Here is a 19,999-nt window from a genome sequence, read left to right on the forward strand (position 1 = left end):
AGAATTGAACGATGACAGCGAACAAGAGGAAGAATGTGAGCGGTGTGCGCTCAGGCGCTGCCGTTCTCAGCGCCGTCAAAATAAAAGTCCCGCCTCGTACACATCGGCCAAACAGAAAAACTTGTCGGCCGATGCCGATATTTGAAAAATGCCAAATATCGGCCGATATATCGGCGTTGGCGATATATCGGTTCGACCACTAACCAAGATGATACTCAGACTTTATACTGTTGCAAGTTCAGCAGTCTTCAGTTAGTTATCAGTCAAATATATCCTGTGCCAACCAATTACTAACATTGGCTGAGTATGTCAGATGAGAATATGGTAAAAAAAAACAAAAAAGTTATTAAAAAAAACAATTGCTGCCTGAACTTTGGTCATATTGTAGACTCTTCAGTGATGAATTTAACTTTAAGAGATGTGATTTTATTAATCGAATCACTTCTGTTTTTAACACTATTGTCAATTGTGTTGTTTAGCGTGTTTTTGCGGACAGCGTAAGACTTCCGTTTAATAGAGTTCTGAATCGTCTCGGAGGTGAAGTAATAGATCACTGGGTCAAAGCAACAGTTGGTCACGGCGATGCAAAATGCAATTGGATAAATTGTCCGGACCACTGACTCCACAGTGCAGTTTGTAATAACCTGACTTCGAACCAGGGTGTAGAAGACCAGATTGACATTGTACGGAATGAAGCAAAAACAAAAAATAAGCAAGTGCACCACAATCATACGCAATATCTTAGCCTTGTTCAGCTGCCCTCCACGGTTGATGCTTTCCGGGTGTCGTAAGGTCTGTAGGACCCTCATAGAGCAGATAAAGTTGATCATCAGCGGAATCAGGAAACCCACCGTTTCCATAAACACCACGACTTTTGATACCTTGGACTTCCACTGGGAGTTTGAGTAGTTTTCAAAACAGTATGTTTGGTTGTTTGTATATGAAGTGGTGTCCATCACGAAACCTGCGGTTAGGCCTCCCGACAGCAGAACCACCCAGATCACACAGCAGGCTATTCTAGCATTGCGCTTGGTCCTCAATGTTCTAGACGCGAAGGGGTAAACGATGGCCAGGTAGCGGTCCATGCTGATGCACGTGAGGAAAAGGATGCTGCCGTACATGTTGGTGTAGAACAAGGCCACTGAGATTTTGCATAGAGCGTTGCCGAAAGGCCACTGACGGTTAATAAAGTAGAACGTCCTGAAAGGCAAGCTGAAGACGAAGAGGGTGTCCGAGACCACAAGGTTCAGCATGTATGTTGTGGTCTCGTTGCGCATTTTCAGTCTGCAAACAAAAATGTACATGGCCAGCATGTTGAAGAGCAGCCCGAGAATAAAGACAATACTGAAAACGGAGCTGTATAACACATATTTAAAGTCATCATTGGCACAGCTTGAATTGTTCTTCTCTGTCATTGTCATCGATTAGAGTTTGGCTTAAAAGGAGTCAGTCAGTGCTTTTAAAGGTCAGAGAGCCGAAACCTGAAATTCTATGAAGATCCACGTAAAAGTATACAAATCCAGTGTGTATACATTTCACAGAACTGCCGCCTTACCACTCTTAACAAATTGCATAAGTGTGCACGTAAGTATTTGCATGAGCAAACCACATCAGTTTACCTTCTTTTTCCTCTCAACAAGGCATGGTGGATGCTTTACGTGTGGCTCTATAAATAGCCACCTTGTTACCGGCACAGGAAGTTGGTTTCTAGATGTTTGTTCTTCATATTCACAGTTCCAAAATGCTCACAAGATTCTTGACTTCAGTCTTGAGCCTTTCATGAAAGGATGAATCATAACCTGTTGACTTTATTCACTAAGAAGAGCAATGTGAAATTTCCACCAACCAGCCTGGTTTCTTGTTCCTTTAATTGGCTTCCCATCGCTGTGTGACTTGAAGCGTGATCATCTTTGTCTCCTCGAGATCTTAGTCATAGTCTGTCACTTTGTTGTAGCCATGTGAGGCTTTTAGTATCCAACCTGCTGCTCAGTCTGTGGTTTATGCAGTGAGTTTTTCTTCTTGTGGAGGACTGGAAGGCAGACAAGAGGGTGGGGCTGGAGTTAAAGCACCTCCTTTCCATCTGTTACTCTCTCATGCACATACCAGACATGAGAATGAGTTGCCTGTAGAGTTCACATTGGTTTGATTGTTTCTTTTAGAATCATGTTTGACCATTAGGGGCAAGCAGCGTTTCTGTACTATTAAAGAGAAGATTTTCATTTTTTTTGCCTTTGTTCACTCACATTTGTTTGCTTTGTTACATAATTAGATAATATATAGTAGATACTCTTTTGCTGCTGTTAGCATAATACAGGGGTCTAGATCCATATCCTAGATTGGTGCCCCTAAACCATGAATCATTGGTAATTACACTATAAAAAAGAAAAAGGTTTGTGTAAAGTGCATTAAGTATTTGAGTAGTTGTATTAAGTATTTGTGATTCTGTACTGCTAGGATGAGCGGTCTTTGAGACTAATTTGTCTAATTTTATACTTTTATACTAAATCAGTATGAATCCCATTGTGAAAATTAGCTTTTTGAGAAATGCATATTTTATAGTTATACAACATTTAGTTTTGAAATTTTTATTTTGAGGCCCTTGATTGTTCAGACCTTTGCTAGAAAGTGGTTTGTCGTTTTTGTTTGGCCTTTTCCTTGTGGTTTCTTATGTGTTATAAGGGGTGTGTGTGTTGTATGCAAGAGCACATTGCTCATTGATTCCTAGGCACATACAAAGAGGGATTGCCAGTCCAAAGTTCACACATTTAACTCCACATGACATCATACATACAACACAATATGCAAACTCAAATAGCTTGTTAATCAAGGGAGTGTCAGGAGTTCATTATACTTTTTGTCCAACTGGTTATTTGAATGAAATTATTTGAGTAAAAAGCTTGCTAATGTAAAAAAAAGATTGAACCTTTTTATCTGTCCTTCTCTTTTCTTACCTTTCACATTATAAACAGTTTGAAGTGTGAATAATTAAATCACCAAGGAAAAATGTTATTTTTATTGATTTTTATCTCTAAAAGTGACAAGTGACGTGACATGTGGCCAAGTATGGTGACCCATACTTGGAATTAGTGCTCTGCGTTTAACCCATCCAAAGTGCACACACACAGCAGTGAACACACACACACCGCGAACACACAGCCGGAGCAGTGGGCAGCCATTGTTGCTGCGGCGCCCGGGGAGCAGTTGGGGGTTCGGTGCCTTGCTCAAGGACACCTCAGTCGTGGTATTGAAGGTGAGAGAGAGCGCTGTACATTCACTCCCCCCACCTACAATCCCTGCCGGTATGAGACTCGAACCTGCAACCTTTGGGTTACGAGTCCGATTCTCTAACCATTAGGCCACGACTTCCCCAAAAGTGTCTTTTATAGCTTAATATAATTAATATAAATATTAAAAAATATATTAATGAATTTCTTAATCACATAGTGTTCAAATGAAATTACAAACAGGGCCTCATTCAGTATAAGATGCATTGTGTCCTCTAATTCAGTGTTTCCCAACCTTTTTTTTTTAGTAGCGGCACCCTTTGGAAATTTTAACAAATTTGTGGCACCCTACAAAATTAATTTTGTCACAATACTTGAATTTCTAACTTCGATATGATACTTTGAAAAGTATAGATATTCAGTACAACAGGGAAGAACTGCAGAATATAATGTCATACAGATATTTTTAATATTATAAAAAGAAATGTGTCTATCAATGGTGGCAATCAGCAGGCTAATTTCTAATGAAGAGACCAATTTATATGACAGATTTTAATGTAGGCTTTTATTCATATGTAAACATTGTTTAATTACCATTTATAACTAGCTATCTCACAAATTTTTGCTCGGTGTATTTTTGATTTTACAGTGTGGTAATTTTGTTGCAGTAGCACGAGATAGCTTGATTTCAAACTTTGAATTGAATAAAAAATGACAAGCAGTCAATAATCAAATAAGAACAAATAAAGCAATTACTAATGATAGCACAAATTAAAAAATAACGATAGGCCTACAAATTAAATAAATTGCTTTTTAGTTTTTCAGGTAGGTCTAACAGTAGGGCGATTAATAGATTTATTTTTTTTTGTTTTTACCAATTATCCAAATAATGTTTAGTCCTAGAAAGCTATTATTATCAGAACACGTGAGCATAACATAGCGAGCGGCGGTAGCAGATCAGTGAATGAGAGGGCAGCGTTACCAGAGTTGCCAATATACTGTAGGCTACCACACCATGTTACAGCACAGTACGGCTATTGCAAACAGAAACAATACTGTACTACATAAATGTGTCCTGGCTGTCGGCTCGATTTTTGAGTGGACTTTGCTGTTCCGATGAGCAAGAACGATATATGAGTGGAGAGCTCACGACTGAGCAGAGCGCACATGCATAAAGCGGGATAATACGCAGAGCGTCACACCACGTGAAACCTGAGCGGTGAACTAATTTTCGGCAGCCGGAATTTCGGTGTATCTCTAATTATTGGCGACATCAGAAAAGGATATTATATAATAGATGCTTTTTTATAGATGCTTAGCAATTTAAAAATATTTAAAAAGGATTTTTTACACGAAACACTGCTCTAATCGGTTCCCCTTTATGAGGCATTCTCAGTTTCGGATCAGTGATGTAACTCAACATCTTGTTTTTCTGCGCAGGACTCTCCTCTCTTTGACCTCCTCAAACAGTCTCGTGAGGAAGGACCTGGTGAACAAGCAGAGCCCCCCGCGACACTAAACCAACCCCTACATCACAACCACACCGCTGCTGACCTGTAAGTCATCCCTCAGAACTAGGACTGTGCAATTCTGAGCCACTCACAGCATCCTGTTTAAGAGGGGACAGCGTCATATGTAAAAGAATCAATTCTTTGATACTAGGGCTAGTTTAAATTGAGGAATCAACTCTTTTGGGGGTCAATTTTCTACCACTATTCAGAGTATGCTGTATATGCAGCTGCAATGTCTAAAATTAATTTGGGTTAAAGAGGAAATATGCCCCATTCTAACATAGGAAGTTATTGCGTAACCAGTGCATGGGAAAGCAAATTCAGTACAAGATTGTTCTGCTGATGTGAACTCGCATCTGAATCAACATCTTTAGCACGTTTGTCACGCTCGAACATTAGGACCTTACCCTCAGCCTTTGACACAAAATGCCTCAACACCGATGAGCAAAAGGTTTAGCTTAAAATCTTCATTTAGAAAGGGGATTAATTTCCTTAGATTTCTAAATGATTTTATCATGTGATTTGACTTTTATTGGGGAATTTTGAAGGGATTATGTTTACCTGGTGTACATGAAGCTAAAAAAACAGTGAGCATGCAACTAGCAACACCAAGATCATGAGTCTGAATTTCATGGAATGTATGCCATGAGCTGGTAAATATAAACATATATATACATTTATTTGAGTTTATTCTGATAATAAAAATGCTTCTGGAATTTTTGGGCCTATAATTTAATTTTTTTTTTATTCTATCCAGCAGAGCTAGTTGTTGAAATAGCAATTGTATAATTCAGAGTCAGATTAGTCATAGTTCAGTCTATTGCTGCACTATAAGATTAATGCTAGTTTCGGGGGACCTTTGCTTGACGACAAAGTGGCGTGATTACCTTTGATTAACAAACAGGGAACCAAAAGTTTGGGATTTTTTTTATGTTGCAAACAAGCTCATAGATTATTAGGCCCGGGTGCTGAGCGCAAAAAGAGAACTTCTGTCTGTGAGCTGTGGTAAGTTTAGGGTATACAAATATGTCTCTCTAAAACGAGGTCAACCACTTGCATATGGTCAGCCTCATACACTAGTTTTGTGTGATTCTGAGAAACAGTTGACATTTCAGTTCATGCAAATTCATGTTGCATTAATATATACATGCAGTAGACTCTCTGTGTTTAAAAAAAAAAACTCAAGTTAACATCCCCTTTTGAAAACAAGTTTCAAACAAATTATGCATGAGCAAACCAATATTTAAGTAATTTGCTTCTAATCTTCCCCTCCAGTGAGTTAACTCCCAAAAACCACTGTGACTAGATCAATGATCATAAGTTAAACTCAATGTCTGAATCAGTCTGCGTTGTGAATGAATCATTCTTTTGAGCTGGTATTTTTTTAATGAATCTGTTGATCTGGTTCTAAAGCTAAATCTAAAGACCGAATGGTTTGTTCACCTCATTGTTGTAACAGCTACTTAATGATTCTTGTTCATAGTTACATTTGCATTCAAAACATAATGTGTGTGTGTGTGTGTGTTACTTTGTGTTAAATTGTAATATTTCACAGTATTACTGTATTTTGCTGTGTTTTTGATCAAATAAATGAAGACTTGGCGAGCATATAAGACTTGAGAAAATCTCTCAAACATTTGAACAGTATTTTAACCACTGACATTCATTAGCTCTCGTTTTTATCTCCTTTTCATTGGCAAAATGTGAATGTGATGTGTTTAACCTTCTCACCTTGCTCAGGTATCTCTCTCCTGTTCGACCGAGCCATCAACCCCCAGCAACAGAGGCCGAGCCCCCCACACCAGGCACCAAAGCACTCCGTTCAGACTCTCTGAGCCTCTTCTACAAAAAATGTACGTTAAAGCAAAGTTTACATTCAAATGCAGTGAGTTCTGAAAAGAACATTTAAAGCTTTTTTTGTTGGTTTATACTAGAGGTCTTCACGGGTCCACTTGGATCCGAAAACCCGAGGTCCGACCCGAGACCCGAGCTATCACCCGATTATCATATTTATTTTTCAAATCCACTGGTCACAATTGAAAGCTGAGCTCAGAAATACCTTGTATCCATCAGGCAGGCACTAATATAAAGTAACCTAATAATAAATTGAATAAATGTTAAATAAATCAAAGTAATGGAGAAGTGGCCAAATCAGTCAACAGGACACCGGGATTTTTCCTGAGTGACTGCGGGGCTGTAGGCTGTACACACGTCAATGCCATACAGTATATATATATATATACATACAGTATATATATATATACATACATGCATACATTTAATTTATAATTTATGCATTTAGCAGACGCTTTTATCCAAAGTGACTCAGTCAACAGGACACCGGGATTTTTCCTGAGTGACTGCGGGGCTGTAGGCTGTACACACGTCAATGCCGTTTATGTTAGGGTCCAGTCGGGTTTGAAAATAAATGCTGTGGGGTCGTGTCGGACTCGGGTCTAATTTCATCGGGTCTGTCTCGGGTCGGGTTTTTCTTTAAAAAAAATTAATTTATGCATTTAATTTATAATTTATGCATTTAGCAGACGCTTTTATCCAAAGTGACTTACAGTGCATTCAGGCTATACATTTTTTACCAGTATGCGTGTTCCCTGGGAATTGAACCCATGACCTTTTGCGCTGCTAACCACTGAGCCACAGGAACATGCATACACTTAATAACTGTTTGTTTTTTCTGTTTTTCAGTGTACAGGATGGCCTACATGCGACTGAAAACACTGTTCTCGCACCTGCTGACCTCACACCCAGAACTGGAGCCAATAATATGGACCTTGCTTCAGCACACCCTCCAGAATGAGTATGAATTAATGCGAGACAGACACTTAGACCAGGTACAACCAGCTCTTTTTTTCATAAATGATAACCTGCATTTGCATTCTATTAGCTTTGCGGTTTATTCAATGTCATGTTTTAAAAACTTAACCCTCTCCCTCTTTTCTTTGCAGTTGATTATGTCGGCTATGTATGCCATATGCAAGGTGAAGAACGTGGACTTGCGCTTCAAAACGATTGTGACCGCTTACAAAGAGATGCCTAATACTAATCAGGAGGTGAGAGTCAATCTGTCTTGTCCCCTTTTAAATGATTTAATTCAGATGATCATTCAAATACAAAAAGAATGAATCTAAAGTGATATTAACAAATACTCAACCCATCTTTCTCTTTATTTTTCCCCGAATGTGTCAGACATTTAAGCGTGTGCTTATCAGAGAGGGACAGTACGACTCCATCATTGTTTTCTACAACCTGGTCTTCATGCAGAAGCTGAAGACTAACATTCTTCAGTATTCCTCTCCTCGGGTGAGGCGCTCACTTTTACTTTCGTTGAATCAAACTTTACTTGTATTATACTGCCCCCTAGTGGCCTGAAGTCATGTTCAAATGAATTAAAGATTTCACAGCAACTTTTGGTTGACCTGAGGGTGTTTCTGTTTGTCTCCCAGCCACCGCCTCTGTCTCCCATTCCCCGCATCCCCTGCAGCCCCTATAAAAACTCTCCTCTGCGGGTGCCTGGCAGCAATAACGTCTATGTCTCCCCTTTGAAAAGCAGCCGTATGTCCCCAGTGGTCATGACCCCACGGAGCAGGTCTGTGTTCACATCTCTCATTAGATTTGGGAGATCTTCTTATCAGTTTTGGACACAGAATCTTTACACTTTAAATGCTGTATTGTCTTTTGACTAGATAACTTTCATCTTTTGCTATTATTTTGGGATGAGGCATGAGGTTGACTAGTTTGTTTGTTTGTTTTTTTGTGTATTAATTGTGCTGTATCTTTTCTTTTATGGTGTCCTGGACAGAATTCTTATATCTATCGGCGAATCCTTTGGGGTTAGTGATGAAAAGCAGTTATTGAATGTTCAATCCATTTTAAATATGTTAGACTTTATATAAAAATCTCTCTCTTCATCTCAACAGTCTGCAGACAAATTTCAAAAAATTAATGAGATGGTGAGCAGCACCAATTGGTCCCTCAAGAGGAGTCTGAATGGAGGCTCCGCCCCCAAACCTCTGAAGAGATTACGCTTTGACATGGATGGGCAAGATGAAGCTGATGGAAGGTGGGATTTATGTTCTATTTTTTGTTTATTTATCTCTCCAAGTTTGAATCCAGGGAATCATTGAGAATGTTTGTTCATTTTTAGCAAATCGAGTGGCGAGTCAACACTGATCCAGAAGCTGGCTGAGATGAGTAAGTTTCCTACAACCTTCGTGCATGTCTATTGTCTAAATTGTGAGCTGGATTTCCCAGAACCACAAAAATACTCAAGCCATCACACTTCCTCCTGTCTGTAGATTTTTTTTTCTTTCTTTGTTATGAGTCAGATGTTGGTTTTTATTATATAGTGCAAGTTAGAGGTTGGTTGTATAACCACAATCCTTTGTCTTGAGTGATTGCATATCACAGTAGGAAATTCAAAGAATAAATGGTTTTAATTTGAATATATGTTATTTATTCCTATGATGGCCAGGCTGAATTGGTGTCACATGATTCTTCAGAAATCATTCTAATATGCTGATTTGGTGGTCAACATTTTGGCATTTCTTATTATTATCAATGTTAAAAACACTTGGGTTTTTTTTCAGGATTCTTTGAATATAAAGTTCAAAAACAGCATTTATTTGAAATGGAAATCTTTTGTAACATTATAAATGTCTTGACTGTCACTTTAGATCTATTTAATGCATCTTTGCTGAATAAAAGTTTTAATTAAAAAAAACAAAAACATCTTACTGACACCCCAAACTTTTGAATGCAGGGTTTCCGCAGGTCCTTAAAGTCTTAAATTATACAAGAAAGTCTTAAAGGGGTCATATGATGCTGCTAAAAAGAAAAAAAATTTGTGTATTTGGTGTAATGAAATGTGTTTATGCGGTTTAAAGTTAAAAAAACACATTATTTTCCACATACTGTACATTATTGTTATGCAATATGGCTTGATGAAACTTCAAAAGGCTACGATTTCATTTAATAAATATGAGCGGTGCACGTTTCGGCAGAGAATGAATTTGCATTTTCAATCTGCCCATCTGCTGTTTTTGTTCAGACCGATGTGAAAATAGATCCGTATTTTTATGCAGCAAACAAGCAGAGTTGTAAATGTGAATTGGTGGATTGACAAGTATCTAATGCATTATAAAAATCTGAACAATTAAGACAGTAAAATATATTTGTTATTTTATTAATGTAATGATTGATAATAATTGTTTAAATTAATATAAAACTGTATTTTATTTTATTTGTGCAGGTCTTAAAAGGCCTTAAAAAGTCTTAAATCTGATCGTAGAAATCCTGCAGATTCCCTGTGAATGGTAGTGTACATTAAAGAAGCACATGGTAATGCTTAGCTTTGGAAAACTCTGATTAAATATTTCTGAAATGAAATGTACTTCAGCATATTTTATTATTTTATCTTTTTATGTGAAAATCGATGGATGCAAACCAAAAGAAAATATTGTTTGTAAGTCTGGCATCAGTGCAATAACAGCCTTACATCATGTAACACTTCTGATTTGTTGAGCCACATTAGAAGCTGTTGTACAACGGCTGAGACACACACACACACACCTGTGTGTTGCTCTGCTAGAAACAATAATCGCTTAATAACAAGTTCCTCATATTGATCTTGTTTTGGATGCATCCTGCTCTATATTTTTGCATTACTTCACTTTTTTTCTGCATTCTCACATGCAAATAACGTGAAGTAGTTCTATTGCACTATTAATTGTAAAGCAAAAACAGTTGTGCATTTTGGAATGCTGTATTGAGCAGTCATCACCCAGGACTGGAACGATTGTATTGTATTATTATTATTATTATTATGTATTAATATATATCTTGCAAATAAATAAAAATGATTAAGAGTGATTTCTGAAGTGTCATGTGACATTAAAACTGGAGTAATGGGTGCTGAAAATTCAGCTTTGCCATCACATGCATAAATTACATTTTCCAGTATATTAAAATAGAAAATTTATTTTAAATTGTAGAAATATTTTGCATTATTACTTTTTTACTATATTATTCATCATATAAATGCAGTCTTAGCTAGCATCAGAGTTTTTCTTTTATAATTAAGAATGACAAGAATCCCATATTTTCCAGCTGAATATTCAACAAATGGAATTTGTTTTCTGTTCCGCCTAATTACATTCAGATAGAAACGTTGCGAAATACCATAATCAAAAGATGCAAGTCGTTGTTGTATAATTCAGCATCACGTTAAAGGCTATTGCTTGAACATTTCTTCTTGTCCCTTCAGGCTCGACACGTACTCGTATGCAGGAACAGAAACTGAAGGAGGAGTCCGTTAAAGAGCATCCAGAGCCCTAAATAAATCCACTTTGTACTGCCTGAGAAAAACCACTCCACCATTGAAAGGGAAACGTTCACATGCCTGGGTGTTTTGTTACTACTACATTTTGGACTCCTCCACGTGCACTGCATTTCCTGAAATAGCACAGGTGCTTTTTCTGTGTTATTTCATTTTAGTTTGTTTTAAGCGTGTGAGGGTCCACGAAGGAGGTTTTATTCTTTTAGTAAATGACATGACGCATACCTCATTTTTGGGATAGTTGACCCAAAAATAAAATTCTGTTATCATTTACTGACCCTCAAAGTTGTTCCAAACCTGTATGAATTTCCTCCTCCTGCTGAACACCAGAGAAGATATTTTGAAGAATGTTGGTAACCAAACAGTTGATGGACTCCATTGACTTCTGTAGTATGGAAAAAAAATACTATTAAAGTCAGTTGGGTATATCAGCTGTTTGGTTACTAACATTTGGAACAACCTGAGGGTGAGTAAATGATGACACAATTTTCATTTTTGGGTGAACTATTCCTTTAATTGATTGGCGGGTTTAGTGTGTCATGATATTTTTATTTTTTTCCTCTTATTTTCATTAATTTTAGAGCTGCCTACTTTTTCTCATTGCTGTACATGAAATTGTGATTTACACAGGGTGTAAGATCAAATTTTACAACGGTGTTTCCTTTAATCATGTATTGTGATGGCCTTTCTTGTTTCTTCGAGGACCCCGTTTTGCATGGTTTAATTTTGAAACTGTATTATAAATTTGTTGCCGTTTAAGCATTACTGGGGTTTTAGTATGTTATTGTTGTGTAAGTGGATGTGCATGTGTTTGTCAACACAGCCGGTCATCTGTCTGAGATTTTTATGTTCTTCCTGGACCGCGTTGTTGTATTTGCTGTTGGATTTTAAGATTGTTTTAGAGCTTTTGTTACTAATATTCAAAAAAAATTATGTTATACCTCAAATGTTCTTTTTTTTTAAATTATGTAATGCCTCAAGTTTAACAACCGATTTGTTTAAGAACAATGAAACGTGTCCTGTTTTGATTCAAGGAAGACAGTGGCACCTTTACCTGCCTCTTGTTCCCATAAACTGAGACTATAGCCATAGCACATGGTGATAAAATGATAAATCACACTTGTTTTTTTCGATGAACTGTTTAGGCAAGCGTTGGCAGATATATTACCTACCGGAATGCTGTTTGTCAGGAAATGAAGTTCGCAAATGTCTTGCTCGCATTAGTTGTATTTAAAGTTCAGAGAATAATCTCTTAGTGTCTTGTTTTTTTTAGAAACCTGATCATTTTTACTTTGAAATCGTTTTTTCATCCATGCTTCCCAATAGTTGTGAAATCACTTCATAGTTGTGAAAAATTTCGTAAGTAGGTTGCTGTTTAGAAATGATCATGACTCAAATACTGGAACATGTCTATACATGAAGGCAGAAGATGAAATTCAATGCAGTTTGTTCATTCAAATTCCCCATCACGTCATTTATGGTTTTTAGTGTACTGCTATCATCATAGCATAGGCTCTGCTTTGTCAGCAGTGGGTTCTTTTAAAAGGTTATCAGTACATCATCATCAGAAGTGCTTGTGCTTGTGAAAGTTTAGTGCAGCATAACTGGGTTAAATTCCATATTACATCAGGAAACGAATAAGGGGGACGGTAAAATGCACATCTGCATATACCGTTGTGGTTTAAAGCTGACATGCACAATTCAGAGTAACCAGTGTTTCGTTTTGCACCTAAATGGCTTCTGTCACTTAACTCATAATGATAAGCTTTGGACTTTGGACCTTTTATATAAATGCTGTTTATCAAGACATATTATTCAGAACAATGCAAGTAGAAGGGTGGCTGCTGTTCTTATAGAAGGAATTGAATCAGTCCTTTTGAACAGATTAAAGTGATGATGGGGAGGCCGGTCTTGGGACATCCTCCTCCTCCTGTGTTTTCTACCTCATATCTCCTCTAGAAGTTGACAATGCTGTGCTGGTTTGGCTAGTGACAAAACTGTGTGCGCTTTTGGACGACCTGCTTTCACCTCTTCACACTGCAGAAAAGGTAACATGTCTTGCTTTAACAGTTTGCTGTTAAATATATATAATAAATGTGTCTCGTAAACTTGCTTTAAATTACAGTTGTCGTAATTGTTCAAAACCATTCAGCTGTGTGTTAACATGGCATGTGGCCACTATGGAGAGAAGTAATTTGAGATAAAGATTTCTTTTGAATACGACTCTTTACTTACCGGGATTGTGATGGAGATTGTTCACACTAGACTAAAAAAAACCTGTTTTCAAGACCGCATTTAAAGGTAAAAGTAAATTAAAGTGTGAACTGCAAATGGTACATACCGTAAAACTTTCAGTAAGAATGCAAAGCACTTACACTCTTAATAATAAAGACTCCAAAAGGGGGGTTTCGGAGTCAAGCAAAATAAAACAACCATTTTGAGTTCTTCAAATAACCTTTCTGTGAACATTTCTTAAAAGAACCATTTTTTCTTTGTGTGAAGAATGTTATATGTAGAACCTTTTTCCCACTAAAAGGAACATATTGTGGAAGGTTCTGTGGATGTTAAAGGTTCTTTGTAGAACCATTGATACCAACAAAAAAAAAAGTTTTTAAGAGTCTACATTATCATGCCTAAGGTAAGGCAGAGATAGGGATAGTTCAACCAAAAAAATAAATTGCTTGCTTTCATCTTCGACACAAAAGATATTCTGAAAAGTAAGTTGCTGTTTTTTTCCATCCATGCAATGAAAGTCAGTTGGGTCTAGTTTTGTTTTGAACCCCATTGACTTTCATTGTATGGGCCAAAACATTCCTCAGAATACCTTCTTTTGTGTTCAAGAAGAATGTTAGGTTTGTAACAACATAATGGTAATTGTTCTCTTTAAGAACTGTTCTGTTGCTTGTTTTAAATCACTAAAACTATCTTTGTAATCTTTCTCCAGGGAAGGACATGAATGCGTCTTTTCCCGAGCTCAGGGAAAACATCTCCTGTTTGAGCTCCAACAGCACCGATTACTTCAAACGCCAAGTGTATCCTGCAGCATACATACTCTTTTTTGTCCTGGGACTTGTCGGTCACTCTTTATCTGTCTGCGTCTTCTTCAGCCAATGGAGGACCCAGAAGAGTTTCACTCCAGTCAGCTTGTTAATGGTGAACCTGTTAGTATCAGACCTCATGCTGGTGTCCTCTCTGCCCCTGAGGGTCTCATACTACATACTGAACTCACACTGGATGTTTGGTCACGTCACCTGTAAATTAATCTCATACGTGTTTTATCTGAATATGTACAGCTCTGTGTATTTCCTAGTGGCCCTGAACATCCTGCGTTATCTGGCGCTGGTGCGGCCGTACCTGTACATACGCATACAGACGCACTACGTCGCAGGTATCGTGTGTGCTCTCATTTGGCTCTTTATGGGTTTGGCATGCAGTCCACTGTTGTTAACTAAGAAAAAACATCAAGACAAAGGCAGTTTTCGATGTTTGGAGCTGGCGGAGGACAACGTGGACCAATTGCTCCTCATCAACAACGTTGCATTTCCGGTGGGCTTTGTGTTGCCTTTAGTGGTTGTTCTTTTCTGCTCGGTCTTGGTTGCGAAGAACCTTCTGAGGCCTAGTCCTGCACTCGGTAGGACCAGACCTTGCAGGAAGAAGGCTTGCGCTCTGGTCATCATCAGCCTTGGGATCTTTCTGGTGTGCTTTTTTCCATATCACATAGTGCGGACAATCTTCTTAACAACTGAGAAGCATGGCCAGATAAATGGGTACAAAGACTCGTGTGACTTTATTTTGGTAGTCCGTAAGGCTGCCGTCATAGCGCATTGCTTGTGCACGGCTAACAGTTGTCTGGACCCTATTCTCTTCTTCTTCGTTGGGGAAAATTTCCGATCATTCTTTGCTAAATGGACAGGAGGAAGAAAAACCAGCACTTGTGCTGCAGGGAGAATTCTACAGCAGGAAGAGTTACGGGTTTTGCAGAACTGAATGGAAAATGGTTGAACAGATCAGATCAACAAAGAACAGACCAGAAGTACAAACAAAGAACACACAAGAAGTACCTCATTCTTCTGTGTACTTCATAAATAGATGCACGAAAAGGTCACGTTTTACTGATCTGTCTTTATAGGTGTTTACACTGATGGTGATTAGAGGAATATTCTGGGTTCATTACAAGTTAAACTCAACAACATTTTTAAAATTAATTTGAACTGATCCCTATTTTTCTTAAAAAAAAAAAAAAAAGCAAAAATCTTGGTTGCAATGAGGCAGTTACGAAGAAACTGAATGGGGCTAATTTGTAAACATTAAAATAGGCCACTCGCTGTTTCAGTAGGATAGCCACAAGACTTAAGTAAAATGCGTGTTATGATTTAGTGTGGAAAAATACTAACCTTTTCAGTATTCAATTTTACAACTTTGTCACGATGAGAGCGCAATACCATAAACCCTAAAATTACCATAAAAATGATGACAACAGCTATACAGCTCAAATAGTTTTTAATAGAAGACTAATGCCTGGTTTCACAGACAAAGCTTAAGTCTTAAATGCATGTTTGAGCTGCCTTAACTGAAAGCAACTTGCACATACCTTAAAATATATCAGTCCCATTGATTTGTATCAAGATGCACACCAGTAATGTTTTTTTCCTAGGGCACATTTAAAAAAAAAAAAGAATTAAATGTTCTAATTTAAAGCTGCAGTCCGTAACTTTTTTTGGTTAAAAATTATCCAAAATCAATATTTGAGCAAGTACATAACCAGTCAGTGTTCAAAACTATCGCCTTACTTTAGCCCGATTCACAACGGTTATCTTATAATAATATTTTCTAATTTGAGTGGTACAGGTAGGTTTTCGCGGGAAATTCGAGCATGCTGCCGCGTCATTACGTCACGTCTGTAAACATAAAGAAGTTGTCCCGGCTACTAGGCTATGGCATGTGAAGATGCTGCAGGTGGCAGATCGTTAGCCTTTTCTCACAGCAGCCAGAATAATTAAATGTAAAAAAATCATTTTGATGGTGGGTTGTAATCCAGAAAGGATTATACGAAACACATGTGAATGAAATTAAATTATATTCCAGTTTTAAGTGTGCTTCTGATTACAGATAGCCTGGGATTACACAAGATTTGTATTTTAAAGACAACCAATTCGAAGGGAGCATAGTTTGCTTTTTGGGTTAAAAGAATTTCTTGGTATGAAATTCGAATGGTATGACAATTAAGAGATTAGATTGTACAGAAATGGAAATCTACACACACACTATACTCATAATCGCGCAATGCTGATGTTGTTAACATTAATAATCTGAGAATAAAGTATAACAATAATAATAATTTGCACGGTTTGATGTGATATGAGCTAATGGATCGTTAGATTAAATCACCATTGGTAGCACGATTTATTGTAATGCTTTTTTTCCTCAGTTGGTCAGAACAAACGTGGCAGACTTGTTACTTACTTGTTCAGATGACAATATCCAGTGAAAATGCTTATTTGAGTCATATATTCCAAGACGTAGGCTAGAATCTGTGAGTGCTAAATATAGGATTCACACCGGTGCCGTGACTTATGGTGCATTCCAGTGATGTCGGATAGATTGTATTTACAGTTGAAGCACATGAACGCCACCACAAAGTCGTTATTACAAGTGGGAAACTCGAGATTTTAAATGTGAAATCATGGGGTCATATGATGCTTTTTTAAAGATCATTATTTTGTGTATTTGGTCTAACAGAATATGTTGACATGCTTTAATGTTCAAAAAACACATTATTTTTCAAATACTGTACATTATTGTAGGTCCTCTATGCCCCGCCTCTCTCAAACGCTTCGTTTTCTACAAAGTCCCGCCTTCCGACAAGCGCAGTCTGCTCTGATTGGCCAGCTGACTCTCCCTGACATGCTGCATCAACACTAACTGCTGTTCCTGAAACCACGCCTGATTTCTTTGCGTGCACATTTGGGCGGCATTATGCAAATATTTCCACATAGTGAGGTAGATATGTGGGGGCGTGTTAGAACGAGCCGTTTTAGGGGGGCGTGGCAGAGTCTTAACTTTGATAAAGAATATCTCTTTGGTTTTGAGACTTTAGTCTTTGCAACTTCAGGGATCTTATCTATGCACAATCAGCTTGTAACACTCCAAAGAGAAAGGAAAACTTGAAATCGCATCATATGACCCCTTTAAGCCCCGAGTTTCCGAGTTGGGGGCGTGTCAATGAGAAACATGGCGGAATCCATGGATGCAACCGTAGTTGACGGTAAATTTTTGTTTAAATTGATAGTTTAGCTGTCCTATAAGCTTAAATTGGTCATGTTCTTGTTACGCAGCTAGTTAATGAAATCCAAGTTTAAAAAAATGCTATAATTTTTGCACCTATAGGTGAAAAATCTTTTGATTTGCCATGTTGCATGTTTTAAAAATATTAAAAACGCAAAACACACCTGATGCGAATTCTTTGCTCTTCATTTTCTATAAGCAGAGTTAACAGACACTGTTGTATTTTCTTGTAATTTATTAAAAGAAGGTACATCGCCATCTTGTGCCGACTAAACTGACTTGAACGCACCTGACGTCGTAATTACGATTTGTCAACTCCGAACGTCCCAGGAGGACTTGAACGCAGCATGACTGCCACACATACTCCTCAAAACATTAGATTCATCCGCGCTGGAGCCGTGCCAGAGTACAACCCACGCAAGGAAGATAATTCCGCAAATAACTGCAATCCCAGGTTTTCAAACAGAGATGGCGACAGCAGCTTTAACTAAGGCCCAATCCTATGAAGGTAGAATGACGTCAAAAAGATTTGCATGTGCAGGGTAAGAGTTGTGGAAGTGTACATAAGACCGTAAGCGTAAATTAAATTTGCATGCGCAAGAGAAGCTTTGTAAAGGTGTAAATCGTGTTTCAAGCGCAAGAAAAAAAATATTTGCAGCATTTTACTGTTACTCGTAAGTGTAATTCATGTATTGTGAAACTGCAGCTTCATGCTAACGCAAAATAAATATGATCTGCATGCTTCTGACTTCCATTTTTCCGCGCTTACACTTTTGGCACGTTTTTGTCGCCAAAAGACGGTCAAAAGCACTGCAAGCCTGTGAACAGTGATTTGCAAGCGAAAACAACAGTTTAAAGAACTGCAAAACGGATTGACTGCATAGAACCAATCTGTATGTGTAAAAAACAAACTGTTGCAAATGTCTAAATGACTTGTTGTGCATGTGGGGCAAAAAGTTCCCGAAATAAACCGATATGTACAGCTCCGTCTCTCTTTTCTCTGCGCTTACAATTTTGGCACGATTCTCTCACTGACTGAGTTTTGCAAGCGTGAGGGGGAGGGCGGGTCCTCCTTCTTCTTGTAGCCAATCAAATGAGCCTCTCGCTGACTCAATTTACTCTTATCTGATTGGTCCAATAAACGCATCACACGCCTAGACATTAATCTTCATTTAGTTCAGGATCGTTCTTGCTGCCGGAATGGTACTTTTAACGTACACATACAGTAAAAAAATTAATTAAAAAATAACAACTTAATTAAAACATGCTCCTTTCATAAGCTGTGTTCCTTTAGGCTAGACTCCCATGTGTTCATACTGAATTGCGAGCTGGTGTTAACATTATTTGGTTTGGCTTTACATTGAAATGTCATAATCTACTTACACCACTGAGCTGATGTTAAACTGTATAATCAAAATGATGCTATGTGACAATGCTCAACACTATAGTATCAGAGTGCTATACTTTGTAAAACCTTTTTACTATGACAATAAAGCTACTTAAATATGAATTTGTCAATTTTTCAGACCATGTTTCTGTTTATGGTATTTAACACTGATTACTGATCAATATGTGACTGATCAAGCTATTATATGAAGCAAGAATGAGTAACAAAATGCTTTCTTTGTGTCCAGATTTGACTAATGCAAAAACTTTGATAAATATGTCTTTAATAATGTCTAAATATATATCCAAATACAAGTAACTAATTATGCGGGAATCCAAATTTCCCAGCCACTATAGGGAACACAGTCATGTTTATATGTTTACATATAGAGAGCTAAACAGCCATCTCGTGGTTACACGATAGTATTACAGATGATAAATGCTGACTAAGTTAGAGATAAATATTTTAATAAATATTTTAGTAATATTTTGTAAAATCCCCTTAAATTACAACATGTTAAATGAAACGTTATTACTGTTGGTTCTGTTGGTTCAATTATTATTGAACCAAATTTGTGTTTAAAAAATGGATCAGTAGACAGGTGAAATTATGCATGTATTAGGCTAGTGCAGATACTAGAACTTCTTTAAGTATCATCAAAATTACAATATAATATTACAATAAACTATTATATCATATAGCCTGTTGAGGAAGAGAATGAAACTACACAGCTCGCAATTCAGTATGAACACATAGCCTAATGGTACACAACTTATAAAATATCATGTTTTAATTAAGTTGTTATTTTTTAATTAATTTTTTTACTGTACGTGTACTTTAAAAGTACCATTCCGGCAGCAAGAACGATCCTGAACTAAATGAAGATTAATGTCTAGGCGTGTGATGTGTTTATTGGACCAATCAGATAAGAGTAAATTGAGTCAGCGAGAGGCTCATTTGATTGGCTACAAGAAGAAGGAGGACCCGCCCTCCCCCTCACGCTCGCAAAACTCAGTCGGTGAGAGAATCGTGCCAAAATTGTAAGCGCAGAGAAAAGAGAGACGGAGCTGTACATATCGGTTTATTTCGGGAACTTTTTGCCCCACATGTACAACAAGTCATTTAGACATTTGCAACAGTTTGTTTTTTACACATACAGATTGGTTCTATGCAGTCAATCCGTTTTGCAGTTCTTTAAACTGTTGTTTTCGCTTGCAAATCACTGTTCACAGGCTTGCAG

The 19,999-nt window shown here is 37.6% G+C and overlaps 3 protein-coding genes across 3 annotated transcripts in view; 2 read left to right on the plus strand and 1 right to left on the minus strand.

Annotated features, from left to right (window-relative positions):
- Nucleotides 1–11,378, plus strand: part of LOC107718950 (retinoblastoma-associated protein-like) — a 26,775-nt gene extending 15,397 nt beyond the window's left edge. The window contains exons 18-27 of the mRNA XM_016526201.1: nt 4,665–4,780; nt 6,476–6,588; nt 7,439–7,584; nt 7,699–7,803; nt 7,940–8,053; nt 8,197–8,339; nt 8,553–8,583; nt 8,671–8,813; nt 8,898–8,944; nt 11,016–11,378. Coding sequence (XP_016381687.1) covers nt 4,665–4,780; nt 6,476–6,588; nt 7,439–7,584; nt 7,699–7,803; nt 7,940–8,053; nt 8,197–8,339; nt 8,553–8,583; nt 8,671–8,813; nt 8,898–8,944; nt 11,016–11,086 — 1,029 coding nt within the window. The 3' untranslated portion in view covers nt 11,087–11,378. The remainder of the gene's footprint in view (nt 1–4,664; nt 4,781–6,475; nt 6,589–7,438; nt 7,585–7,698; nt 7,804–7,939; nt 8,054–8,196; nt 8,340–8,552; nt 8,584–8,670; nt 8,814–8,897; nt 8,945–11,015) is intronic.
- LOC107718951 (lysophosphatidic acid receptor 6-like) lies at nt 105–1,986 on the minus strand. The gene has a single exon (XM_016526203.1). It carries the CDS (start codon nt 1,419–1,421, stop codon nt 378–380), a length of 1,044 nt encoding a protein of 347 aa, XP_016381689.1. The 5' UTR covers nt 1,422–1,986; the 3' UTR covers nt 105–377.
- Nucleotides 11,166–15,741, plus strand: LOC107718952 (cysteinyl leukotriene receptor 2-like). Its single transcript, XM_016526204.1, has 3 exons — nt 11,166–11,217; nt 13,047–13,135; nt 14,032–15,741. The coding sequence occupies exon 3, from the start codon at nt 14,040–14,042 to the stop codon at nt 15,072–15,074; it is 1,035 nt and encodes a 344-aa protein (XP_016381690.1). The 5' UTR covers nt 11,166–11,217; nt 13,047–13,135; nt 14,032–14,039; the 3' UTR covers nt 15,075–15,741.
- Nucleotides 15,742–19,999: the final 4,258 nt, after the last annotated feature.

Source organism: Sinocyclocheilus rhinocerous, unplaced genomic scaffold (assembly GCF_001515625.1).
Source record: "Sinocyclocheilus rhinocerous isolate Xijiao unplaced genomic scaffold, SAMN03320098_v1.1 scaffold753, whole genome shotgun sequence".
Taxonomy (NCBI): Eukaryota; Metazoa; Chordata; class Actinopteri; order Cypriniformes; family Cyprinidae; genus Sinocyclocheilus; species Sinocyclocheilus rhinocerous.

Excerpts from the sequence above, each read along its gene's own strand:
- LOC107718951 (XM_016526203.1), bottom strand. The coding sequence starts at position 1,421 with ATGACAATGACAGAGAAGAACAATTCAAGCTGTGCCAATGATGACTTT.
- LOC107718952 (XM_016526204.1), top strand. The coding sequence starts at position 14,040 with ATGAATGCGTCTTTTCCCGAGCTCAGGGAAAACATCTCCTGTTTGAGC.